At 51.6% G+C, this 12,673-nt stretch overlaps 1 protein-coding gene across 1 annotated transcript; it reads left to right on the top strand.

The window, feature by feature from the left end:
- The first annotated feature begins 1,603 nt into the window (after positions 1 to 1,603).
- On the top strand, positions 1,604 to 11,945 carry LOC129388378 (pepsin A-5-like). The gene is made up of 9 exons (XM_055078511.2): positions 1,604 to 1,979; positions 2,468 to 2,630; positions 4,872 to 4,989; positions 5,852 to 5,970; positions 6,647 to 6,846; positions 8,911 to 9,027; positions 10,162 to 10,306; positions 10,408 to 10,506; positions 11,621 to 11,945. The coding sequence occupies exons 1-9, from the start codon at positions 1,924 to 1,926 to the stop codon at positions 11,768 to 11,770; spliced, it is 1,167 nt and encodes a 388-aa protein (XP_054934486.1). The 5' UTR covers positions 1,604 to 1,923; the 3' UTR covers positions 11,771 to 11,945.
- The last annotated feature ends 728 nt before the right edge of the window (positions 11,946 to 12,673 follow it).

Raw genomic sequence — 12,673 nt, 5'->3', positions numbered from 1 at the left:
ACAAAGTGGAGGATCCATTGGGTTGGTAAGCATCCTCTTTCTTTGTTGTTTGTTTGTTTGTTTGTGACAGAGTCTAGCTCTGTCGCCCAGGCTGGAGTGCAGTGGCAAGATCTCGGCTCATTGCAACTGTGTCCGGAATTGGTTCCTTCCGGTGGGTTCTTGGTCTCGCTGATTTCAAGAATGAAGCCGCGGACCCTTGCAGTGAGTGTTACAGTTCTTCAAGATGGTGTGTCCGGAGTTTGTTCCTTCAGATGTTCAGATGTGTCCAGAGTTTCTTCCTTCTGGTGGGTTCGTGGTCTTGTTGGCTTCAGGAGTGAAGCTGCAGACCTTCGTGGTGAGTGCAAAGGCTGGTGCATACTGGTGCATTTACAAACGCTTCAGCTAGACACAGAGTGCTGATTGGTGCATTTACAAGCCTTTAGCTAGACACAGACTGCTGGTTGGTGCATTTACAATCCTTTAGCTAGACACAAAAGTTCTCCAAGTCCCTAATCGACTCAGAAACCCAGACGGCTTCACCTCTCACAACCTCTGCCTCCTGGGTTCAAGCGATTCTCCTGCCTTAGCCTCCCCAGTAGCTGGGATTACAGGCGCCCACCACCATGCCCAGCTAACTTTTCTACTTTTAGTAGAGATGGGGTTTCACTGTGCTGGCCAGGCTGGTCTTAAACTCCCAACCTCAGGTGATTCACCTGCCTCACCCTCCCAAAGTACTGGGATTACAAGCGTGAGCCACAGCACCCAGCCAAGCATCCTCTTTCTAAGTCACTCACCCACGACTATGAATTGTTTGCCCAGATTGCTTCACTCCATTGTAGCTGATTTCAACTCAGTTGTAAGCCTGGAGCACCTGGAGAAATCAGACCCAGGTGGGATCTCTAAGGTGGAGAGGGTGGGAAAGGAGCAAAAGAAAGAGAAGGGGTGCAGAAAGGGAGGGACACAGATTCCAAAGACATACCTGGCCTGTCTGAAGTTTACCTCCTCCAGGAAGTGAAGGCAGCATTCTCCCGGTGCTCTCTCCCTCCTCCCCCGTGTACCCAGACTCAGCCCAGTTACACCAAAAGCAAACTGCAAGTCCCATAGGCTAGTCAGACGCCCAACAACCCCACACAATGACATTTATGTGGGGAATTGTGTCCTGAGTCCCAAACGACCGACCCCCCATGTGCTGTGGATAAGCAGTGACCACAACCAGTACCACCTATGACTGAGTCGGGGGCTGCTCTCTAAGAACCCCAGCTGCATGCCCACTGGGACAAATCAGGCCACCTGGGGCTCCTTCACATCTGTCCAGTGGTGTCTGAAACGCACTTTTAACCAACTTTGTCGAAATGCTCAGCCTGTAAAGTTTTAACACAGGCCCTTGTCGATGCTTCAGAAATAAGCCTGTGGCAGCGCGAGAGAGCAAAACTCCGTCAGGAAAGAAAGGAAAGAAAGGAAAGGAAGAAAGAAAGAGAGAGAAAGAGAGAGAGAAGAGAGAGAGAGAGAAAGAGAGAAAGAAAAAGAAAGAAAGAGAAGGAAAGGAAGGAAAGAAAAGAAAGGAAACAAAGGAAAAGAAAACAAATAAGCCTCAAGGTCATTGCTCAGAAAGAAAAAGAAAGAAAAAGAAAAGAAAAGAAAAGAAAAAAGCCTCCAGGTCATTGCTCCTCTCTCTCTCTCTGCGGGTCCACCCCCATGGCACCCTTCCCCCTCCCCATGGCACAAGGTTACAATGGAAAGTGCCTCAGCTGGAAAGGTCTCAGAATGTGGCTCAGGGCAGAGACAATCTTATCAGGAGCTTTTCTGTTTGGGATCAAGGGAACCAGTGACTTTCCGAGGCCGATAAGGTGGGACCCAAGCTGTATATAAGGGGCAGCTCATGCTGCTGCTCTGCACCTTCCTCCCGTCTTGCCTTCTCCCTCGAGTTGGGATCCGGGAACAACCATGAAGTGGCTGCTGCTGCTGGGTCTGGTGGCGCTCTCTGAGTGCATCATGTACAAGTGAGTCCGGGTGGCGTGGGAGTGAAGATGCTGCCTCTCACATCACCTTTCTTTCCTCCCGTGTCTTCCTTCTTCCCTTTTTTCTCTCTCTCTCTCTACCGCTGTCTCCATCCCCGTTTTCTGCCTCTCTCTCTGCCCTTTTGGGAGGCAGCCCTGCAGACATGGTTAAAACTCGGGCCCAGCCTGAATCTGGTTCCCAGCTCCAGCCCTAGTCAGCTTAACTTCTTTGCATTATTGTGCAGAAGTGGGAGCTTCTCCCTTCCTTCCATCTTCGTCTCTTAGATCAGCTGGTTAAGAGTCCAGCCTGGGTTTGGTTCCCAGCTCCACCACTAGTCAGCTTAACTTCTTTGCATTATTGGGCAGAAGTGGGGGCGTCTCCCTTCCTTCCTTCTTCCTCTCTTAGACCAGCTTCCCTTCCCTTCTGGGGCTGCCACAGCACCCGCTGTGCAGAATCCTTGCCTAATTCCTCTTCCTTCTCCAAACCACAGGGTCCCCCTCATCAGAAAGAAGTCCTTGAGGCGCACCCTGTCCGAGCGTGGCCTGCTGAAGGACTTCCTGAAGAAGCACAACCTCAACCCAGCCAGCAAGTACTTCCCCCAGGGGAAGGCTCCCACCCTGTTACACGAACAGCCCCTGGAGAACTACCTGGATGTGAGTGTGTGGGCAAGTGGTGGGGCCAGCTCTGAGGACTTGGCCAGTAGGAAAGAGGGTGTCCCAGGGGTCTTGGAGGACGGGCCGGGGCCCTGAGGCTCCAGGCAGTGACCCAGAGTCTGCCCCCTAGATGTCAGGGGCCCAGGGCAGGCAGGAAAGCTCACAGTCAAAGCTGTTGTTCTTTTGTTCATTCATTCATTCGTTCACTCCTTCATGCAATGTTAATTTCTTCTGAGCGCCTCCTTATATGTCAGGGCCTGTGCTGGGCTCAGGGAGAAACAGCGGTGAGCAAAATCATAGCCTAGGAGACAAACACAGTAATCAAGGAGTCTTACAAACCAGTGAAAAGAACAGGCAGCAGGAGGACTACAGAGTGAAGGTGTCACACTGCGAGAGTCTGCCACTTGGGCAGGGAGCCTCCCTGGAGCCATGCAGGAAGAGCGGGAGTTTCCAAGAGAACAAGACAGAACTCCGCAGAGCCTGATCCCTTGTGCCAAACCCTGTAGCAGGCAGGAGCACAGTGCGTTTGAAGCGGAGCTCAGAGGGAGGGAAGAAGGGTGCTGCAGACTGCGGTCCGAGGAGCCAAGGGGTGGACGCAAAGAGGCTCCATCCTAACTGCCTCTGATTTATCTTAAACAGATCAGATCTGAGTTTCAGAAAGATCACCCTGACTTTCTTATTTGAGACCTGATAGCAAACACCCTGCCCTCCCGCAGATATTGTATGTCCCCTCTGTGACTGGCACAGGGCACAAAGCAGTGATGCCCGTGGTTCAGAGACTGGCCTCTGCCATCCAGCAGACCTGGTGCAAATGTGGGTCCTAGTGCCTCTAAGCCACAGGACCTTGGACAAGTCATTTAAATACTCTGAGCCTGTTTCTTGGTCTGGAAAACAGAACCACTAATATCTAGCATCAGAGGTTGTTGCCAGGAATTAACACAATCATGTTTTCTGGAGTGCTCAGCATGGGGTCTGGCAGGCCCTTGGTAAGAGGCTTAGTTAGCGCATTTATTTGGTTCACAAATATTTAACAAACATTGGCACCTCTCTATGTGCCAGAGGCTATGCAAGTTGCCAAAATGATGGTGAATAACCAAAGTTACTGAAACTTATACTCTAAAGGGGATGACAAATAAACAAGCATGTAAGATAATTTCAGGTAATAATGAGGGCCATGACTAATTAATTAATTGGACTATGGGGAAAAAGAAGATAGAGGGGGGCAAATTTAGATAAAGTGGTCACGGAAGGCCTGTTGACAAAGGGGACATTTGACTAGAGATCTGAATGATTGATTTTGGAAAAAAGGATCAGCCAAGGAAAGATCTAGAATAAACATTTTCCTAGCGCAAGGAATAGCCAGTGCAAAGGCCCTAGGGCAGGAGTGACTGGTCATCGCCAAAGAACAGCAAGCAGACCAGTGTGGCGGGAACAGAGCCGGCAAGGGGGGAAAATGCTGCCACTGAGAAGAAAAATACTGGTCGATTGGTGGAGGCAGGTGGTTCACTTGAGGTCAGGAGTTCGAGACCAGACTGGCAACATGGTGAAACACTGTCTCTACCAAAAATACAAAAATTAGCCGGGCGTGATGGCACACACCTGTAATCTCAGCTACTTGGGAGGCTGAGGCAAGAGAATCACTGGAACCCAGGATGCAGAGGCTGCAGTGAGCTGAGACTGCGCCACTGCACTCCAGCCTGGACGACAGAGCGAGACTTACCTCAAAAAAAAAAAAGAATAAAAATACTGGCAAAGCCCTTTCTTGCAACCTGCTGTACACATCTAGATATAGAAATAAGGAAACTGCACACGTTTCCATCTTTAAGGGGCTTGCTTAGCTTCTGATAAACAATTTAAGGCACAAGCACTTAAGATGTCACTTGCCCGGTGCTAGAAGTTTCCACCCCCACCCTCTGAGAATATACGCTGTAAGGATGGGAAGACTGTGACAGACAAAACAACAGCTGAAGAGGGAACAGCAGATTGTTAGGTGCTTGTGGTGCTTAACAGAGAGCAGAGGGTAAATTGGGGGAGCAATCAGGGAAGACTTCAAGGAAGAAGGGACGCCACGGCTGGGCTTTGAAGGATGAAGGCAGTGTCTGGGAAGAGAAAGTCAAGAACCGTGAGGAACAAAGGAAAAGGTGGAGAGGCGGACTGAGGAGATGACCCAGAGACAGCCCCTAGGGAGGCCTCAAAACAGAGACCCCCGGTCCATGAACTGCCCTGTCCTCGCCTCCGCAGGTGGAGTACTTCGGCACTATCGGCATCGGAACTCCTGCCCAGGATTTCACCGTCGTCTTTGACACCGGCTCCTCCAACCTGTGGGTGCCCTCAGTCTACTGCTACAGTCTCGCCTGCAGTAAGTGCCCAGCCCGCCCTACCCCACTCTCTTGCTTCCCAGCACCAGCCAACCCTGGGGAACCCTGAACACCCGCGGGCTTCAGACAGCTCCCACCTCAAGCCTGCTGGAGCCACTCAACAGGCATTTATTGAGCACCTACTACCTGCCAAGCACTGGGCTCAGGGGGTAAAGGGATGAGTGATATGATCCCCGCGGTCAAAGACTACACAGTCCGAGGGCAGAGAGCTCTCCTAAATAACCACAGCCTGGGAGAGGAAGTATGGGGGGCCCAAAGCAAGACAGGGCCAAAGGGCTGTAGAATAGCCCACCAGGAAAGAGTCCAGTGCGTGTGAGAAAATGGCTTCAAAGCCTGGCTAGAATATGCCAGAGGTCAGTGCTGACCTTGCTTAAAAAAAAAAAAAAAATCATTGGTTTGCTAATGAAAGAGAGTTTGTCTTTGGAAGTCATGAACAATGTGTGTTGCAGGTTCCTTCCTCTTCTAGTGTTTTCACCTGAGTTTTAATGAAGATGAGGTGTCTGTGGCATCATCCACATCATAACGCGAGCACTGGCCGGGGGCTAGACGGTGAAAGTGCTCGTCACTGGGCAGCCACGGGCCTGCCCCGCTCAATGTTGGCCCGGGGGTTCACCGGGAGGCCCTTGGGGTTGGCTGGGGACCTGCCATCAGTGAATGGTCCCAGTAGTTCAATGAGACAGGACAGGACCTGGGGTCTCTTGGGCTCCAAGAGTCTAGGGGGAAAGATCACTGCTCACCTCCAGAGCCCATCCCAGGGCCAGGACACCCCATCCCAGGAAGACATCCCAGCCCATGACCTTCACCCAGCTCTCAGAGAATAACAATCACCGCTTGTCCTTGCAGTGGATCACAACCTCTTCAACCCTCAGGATTCCTCCACCTACAAGTCCACCAGCGAGACAGTCTCCATCACCTACGGCACCGGCAGCATGACAGGCATCCTCGGATATGACACTGTCAAGGTGGGCACCTGCAGGCTGCCGCTGCATCTCCCCATCAGGCACCCCCAAAATAAGCTTATTCCAGCAAGACGGGTCTTGGTGATCACAAATGTAACCTGATTGGGGGTGCAGGGTCGGGGAGAAGCAGCAGAGATGTCACAGACATTGCTAGCTCGGGTGGCAGTCAGTAAAAGGGTGGGGTGCCGGGAGCCATAACCCAACCTCAGCTCCACCCAAGCGGAATGTTGTGGAGTGTGGGGAGAGTCAGTAAAGTCTCAATTCTCTACTGGCACCTCCTCTTCTTCCTTCTTGTCCCGACATGCAACATCCCAAACTCACAAAATTTCCACAAGCCCTCCCTGTTACTTGCGGGGCATGGCAGGGGTCAAACGCCTGGGGTCTGGGGTCTGCTTTGCATTTGTTCATCAGAAACACAAACACCCAGTGACCATCTGTTCTCCAGCAAAATCTCACCCTGAGTCATAGACTGTGGCCATCTGGAGAGCAACTGCCACGGTTACCTCCAGCAGAGGAATGAGCATTCCAGGAGACAGTCCCTCTCCCGTCCTTCCGGGCTGATACCCTGGAAGCCAAGTCCTGCATGAGATGAACCAGGGTGGCTCTGGGCCTGAGGCTGGCACCCAGAGCTCAGTGAACATGACCTGATGGTGAACATCATCTCGGTTTCCCCACCCAGGTTGGAGGCATCTCTGACACCAACCAGATCTTCGGCCTGAGCGAGAGCGAACCCGGCTCCTTCCTGTTTTTCGCTCCCTTCGACGGCATCCTGGGGCTGGCCTACCCCAGCATTTCCTCCTCCGGGGCCACACCTGTCTTTGACAACATCTGGAACCAGGGCCTGGTTTCTCAGGACCTCTTCTCTGTCTACCTCAGCGCGTAAGTTGAGTGGAGAGGGGCCTCCTCCCAGCTCCCCCTCCAGACGTCACAGTGTTCCGGCCCAGCAGGAGCTGTCCAAGGCTGGCTGCGATGGAGAGGGTCTTGGGAAGCAAGGGATTTGAAAGTCAATGTCTGAGGCTGGAGAAGTGTGTCTTTGGAGAGTAATAGTGCCAAGTCTGTCTCCGACGGGCCATGTGCACTCCATCTTATTTTACCAGCATCTTTGTCCCCTTGATGTGCACAACTCAAATGTCATCACCCATTTGCCCCTCAGTGCCAGTTCCCTCATCCTTGGCCCCCAAAGATACCATTTAAAGTGAATACACTTAGCCAAGCGTGGCGGCTCATGCCTGTAATCCCAGCACTTTGGGAGTCTGAGGCGGGAGGTTCAAGACCAGCCTGGCCAACATGGTGAAACCCCGTTTCTACTAAAAAGTACAAAAATTAGCCAGGCAGGGTGGCAGGTGCCTGTACTGCCAGCTACTCCGGAGGCTGAGGCAGGGAGAATCACTTGAGCCTGGGAGGCGGAGGTTGCAGTGAACAAAGATTGCACCACTGCATCCTAGCCTGGGCAACAGAGTGAGACTCCATCTCAATAAATAAATAAATAAATAAACAAATAAAATAAAGTGAATACACTTAGACCAAAATTCCATAGCACAAAAATGAAAAGATTTGATCAAGACATATCATGAATGATGACATTTTTCAATCATGAAAGCAAGTTTCTTTTATGATTTAATAAAATCTACGTTCCATTTGTGACCATGGGCTAATTCTAGGAATGAACAAAGAATAAATGAACAAACAAACAAATGAACAAAGAATAAATCAAATGTCAGTTTGGGCTGAGTAGAGTGTTATGCAAGAATACCTGAGGGCATCCTCCAGTTTCTTAAGACATTCAGCTTTCCTCTAACACTCACGTACATCGTCCTCTCTTGAAAGGGTTCGCCGTCATTCATGTGTTTCCTCGGTTGGTAACCACGCGTCTAGCTCCTCACTATATTGCATTGCACTGGGAGATGTTCACAGCAAAGGTGGGGTGGGTACTGTGAGTGGAGTCAAGTTTTAGAAATGGCCAGTGCTCGGATGATTAATTTCTTTTTTGTGTGTGTGTGATGGAGTCTCACTCTGTCGCCCAGGCTGGAGTACAGTGGCGCTATCTCGCCTCACTGCAAGCTCCGCCTCCCGGGTTCATGCCATTCTCCTGCCTCAACCTCCCAAGTAGCTGGGACTATAGGCGTTCGCCACCATGCCCAGCTAATTTTTTGTATTTTTAGTAGAGACAGGGTTTCATGGTGTTAGCCAGGATGGTCTCGATCTCCTGAACTCGTGATCCACCCGCCTCGGCCCCCCAAAGTGCTGGGATGTTCGAGGTGGCTCTGAAACATCATCTGCCTTTATGAGCACTTAAATATTTCATGTGGGGCCATTGTATCTTCCCAGCCAGATCCGAGTTTCTCAATCTGGGCACTGTTAACATTTCAGACCAGCATAAGTCCTTGCCGCCGGGGACTGTCCCGTGCATAGTAGGATGTTTGGCAGCATCCCCAGCCTCCACCCATGAGATGCCGGCAGCATCCCCTACCCCCACCCAATCATGACAATCCAAAATGTCTCCAGACAGTCCCCTGGGGGCAAAACTGCTTCCACCTAAGAACCAGTGGCCTCCACCATCAAGTCCTTAAGAGCCGACACTGTCACGCACTCACTTCCCTGGGGTCCCCATGGCAACTAGAGTGGGTACCACGATGGAAACCATACACTCAACCTATAAGGCCTGTGTTCTTCCAAACGTAGTTCCACCACTCCCCTGCCGTGTGACCTTGGGCAGGTGGCCTCACCTCCCTCAGGCTCAGTGTCCTCATGGTAAGTGGAAATAACAATGACAGTGCCCACTGCATGGGCCCTGGCCTAAGAGGAAAACAAACCACATTGGTCACACCCTCAGGACAGCCCTGGAAAGTGCCCAATCAAGGGTAGCTCTCACGAGGCAACAGCAGATGGTCACACAAATGGACGAACAAAAAAATTGGTGTCTTCTCCCCTCACTTTCCATAGCGATGACAAGAGTGGCAGCGTGGTGATATTTGGTGGCATTGACTCTTCTTACTACACTGGAAGTCTGAACTGGGTGCCTGTTACTGTTGAGGGTTACTGGCAGATCACCGTGGACAGGTGAGACTGCCATGGATGGGCAGCATCCAGGCCTGGGCCCCAGATCCCATTTCCTTATGGATTCATAGCTAACAAGCTTTCCAGAATCCCCCCAGGAACAGCTGGCAAAGGGGAACACACTCCAGGGGGAAGGTGGAAGTTGGCCAACACCGAGACCCCTAGAAATACACCTCCCTGCAGGAGGAGGAGGGAAGAGCTGTCTGGGAAGCCGAGACTCTGCAAGGGTGAGATAGCCACTGTCCTCCTAGTCACGGAGGCAGGACCATCCACCAGCATCCCTGGGGAGAGCTGGGGGACCCACCTGTCCACACGTCTCACAATTTAAGGGGCCTGTGAACCAGCACACACTCCTGCCACTCGAGGAAACATGTCACTTTCAGTCTAGAAGTGGGCCAAAATGGCTAAGAAATTGTCTCAAGTCACTTCGTTCCACCCTCCCCTTCAGGGCCTCCCCGGTCTCCTTTGCAGCTTCATTTCTGCGCTGTTCTTCTCCCAGCTGGCCTGCTAGGGTGCCCAGTTGTGTGGGTTTTCCCAAGAATGAACAATTTCCCAGGACAGAGACTTTCAGTACTAAAACTGGGACCAGCCCAGGCAAACCAGGACACATGGATCACCTCATGTCTGTCCAGCCATGCTAGAATTTCACCAGTTCCTCCAACACCTGCCCCAGCCCTCTGGTCTCTGTCCCTCGCCGCGTACCGTCCCCTGATGATGTCCTCCTTCTCTGTTCACCTGCCTGGCATCCCTGGGTGTCTGCTCACCTGGCTTCTCCTCTTCACCTTCTCTCACCCTGGACCCTGTTTTTGTTCCCTGCCGCATGCCTGGCTGATCATCTTGCCTTCTGCCAACATAACTTATCTTGCCAGCTAGGCCGGGAGCTCCCTGCAGCCTAGAACTGTGAGGCTGTCTTGTTTAGCTTGGCGTTTCCCATGCCTGGCAGAGAGTAGGCACTCGCGAAATATTTGTAGGGTAAATGAATGCGGGATGAATGAGGGCGTGAATGAGAGGAACAGAAATTTCACGTATTGGCCAATGGATGGGTGGGGAAGAAATGTCTGGGTTCACCTCCTGGTTCCTCCTTGGAGAGAAGTACCCCTGAGGGCTCAGGGACCTTAACTTGCTTCTTGCCCTCAGCATCACCATGAACGGAAAGACCATCGCCTGCGCTGAGGGCTGCCAGGCCATTGTTGACACTGGCACCTCTCTGCTGACCGGCCCAACCAGCCCCATTGCCAACATCCAGAGCGACATCGGAGCCAGCGAGAACTCAGACGGCGACGTGAGTCCAGCCCTGACTGCTCTGTTCTACACTCAAGTAGTGGGTGTGCCAGGCAGAAGGGACGAAAACCCTTCTAACTTTTCCACCCTCACTCTTTCCAGATGGTGGTCAGCTGCTCAGCCATCAGCAGCCTGCCCGACATCGTCTTCACCATCAATGGAGTCCAGTACCCCCTGCCACCCAGTGCCTACATCCTGAAGGTGAGGAGGCTCTGGACCAACCACTAGAGGGGTTCACACAGAATGTGGCCACACAGTCCCCCTCTACAGAGGGAAAGTGCACTTCCACGAGCTGAAGCCAACAGGCAGAGGCAGACGAACATCTGCCCTAGACAGCCTCCAGAGAAAAAGAATATATTAAAAACAAATGCAGGAATAAGAACTCGGATACAGCCCCCTAAGGGAACAAGTGAAGCAAAGATTAATGGAGTGAAAAGAGGATTCTATTTGGACCCCTGGGTCCAAGTCCTGGGTCTGAATCACTAGCCCATTGATTCTGAGCAAGCTACAACTCATCTCACCCTGTTTACTCATCCGAAAATAGAGATGGCAGCTTTCCCCACCTTCAGAGTGCAGTTAGGTTAACCAAATGAGACTGATCACATCAGACCTACCAAGGGTTGGGCAAATGGAAATCCTAATTTCCATAGGCTGGGGCTTCCGACACTTCTACCATCTCTATCAAGTAGCAAATCTTCAGCTATACGAGCCACAAGAAACCTCTTTCCCTTCTGTTATTATAACGTCAGGTGGAAAATTAATTTTGCCAGTGGACTCATGTTACTCAACAAGAAGCATTGATGCCTGGGCTCCCCCACTGATTCTGATTACATTAGGAGAGGGAAAGGCCTGAGCAATGGGATGGGGCTGCGGGGGTTCAAAGCTCCCCAGGTGATCTGCAGACAAGGTCGAAGCACAGTGACTTACTGAGGCAAGAGGGCTAAGAGTTCATCCGCTTTGCCCCTGACCGGATCAGAATAATAATGAGAAAAGGCTGTGGCAGCAGGGTTTTCAAACTCCTTCCTAGCAGCTGAATTCTCCCTAAGCCCCTTAGCACTGATGCTGATGTCAGGGTTCCTGTGCCTGCCAGAAACACCAGATAATGGCCAGTAATGCATAGAAACCAGTCGTTCAGTGGACAGCTTCTACAGGCTGACTCCAGGCCAAGAACAGCCGAGTCCCTGGACACTGAGCCAGGAAGCTCCTCCTTGCACGTGCCTTGCAGCTGGACCAGGGCGCCCTGGATGTTTATCACCCAGCGCCTATCACTACTGAATCGGTGTCCCAGCTCCACTTTTATTCTCCTTTTCTCCAGAGCGAGGGGAGCTGCATCAGTGGCTTCCAGGGCATGAACGTCCCCACCGAATCTGGAGAGCTTTGGATCCTGGGTGATGTCTTCATCCGCCAGTACTTTACTGTCTTCGACAGGGCAAACAACCAGGTCGGCCTGGCTCCCGTGGCTTAAGCCTAAGTCTTTCCAGCCACCTCCCGGGAAGATCTGGCCTCCGTCCTGTGCCCACTTTAGATGTATCTAATTCTCCTGACTTTTCTTCCCAGGGGAATGTGGAGGTCTTGGCCCTGTTCCCTGTCCTACCAATAACGTAGAATAAAAACATAACCTACTGAAACAGGTTTTGTGGAGCTGCTTCTCTTTGCTCGTCTTTTTCCTTCACATCACTGGGGATACAACGCCAGGGCAGGGATGAAAATGACCACATCCACTTGGATGGCACCCAACATAGTGACCCCAGCAGCGGACACTTCATGATGGAACCAGGAAGACAGAGGGGCTTCAGGGGGTTGTGCTGGAAGCATCATAAAAAGACCTGGGGGCCAAAAATGCTGGGCTCATTGTCTTCTCATAGAAAGGACACTGAGAGCTGAGATCATACCATTGTACTCCAGGCTGGGCGACACAGAGAGACTACAGCTCAAAAAAAAAAAAAAATAGGGCACTGAAGCTCTTAGTTGAGGGAGTCAACTTCTTACTTCTCCCAAAGCCAATAAGAGATCATGAGAAGGCTGGGCACAGTGGCCCACGCCTGTAATCCCAGCACTTTGGGAGGCTGAGGCAGACAGGTCACCTGAGGTCAGGAGTTTGAGACCAGCCTGGCCAACATGGTGAAACCCTGTGTCTAATAAATATACAAAAATGAGATGGGTGTGTTGGTGCACACCTATAATCCCAGCTACTCGGGAGGCTGAGGCAAGAGAATCGCTTGAACCTGGAAGGCAGACGTTGCAGTGAGCTGAGATCACACCATTGCACTGTAGCCTGGGCGACAGAGCAAGACTCCATCTCAAAAAAAAAAAAAAAAATAGAGATCATGAGGAAAGGCAAGCAATCAGGAGAGTCAGGAGAGGTAGA

Source organism: Pongo abelii, chromosome 9, assembly GCF_028885655.2.
Source record: "Pongo abelii isolate AG06213 chromosome 9, NHGRI_mPonAbe1-v2.0_pri, whole genome shotgun sequence".
NCBI classification, from domain to species: domain Eukaryota; kingdom Metazoa; phylum Chordata; class Mammalia; order Primates; family Hominidae; genus Pongo; species Pongo abelii.
This window is presented reverse-complemented; position numbering and strand designations above follow the sequence as displayed.

Excerpts from the sequence above, each read along its gene's own strand:
- LOC129388378 (XM_055078511.2), top strand. The coding sequence starts at position 1,924 with ATGAAGTGGCTGCTGCTGCTGGGTCTGGTGGCGCTCTCTGAGTGCATC. Across the intron at positions 2,631-4,871 it reads CCCTGGAGAACTACCTGGAT|GTGGAGTACTTCGGCACTAT; the intron begins GTGAGTGTGTGG and ends TCGCCTCCGCAG. Across the intron at positions 9,028-10,161 it reads TGGCAGATCACCGTGGACAG|CATCACCATGAACGGAAAGA; the intron begins GTGAGACTGCCA and ends TCTTGCCCTCAG.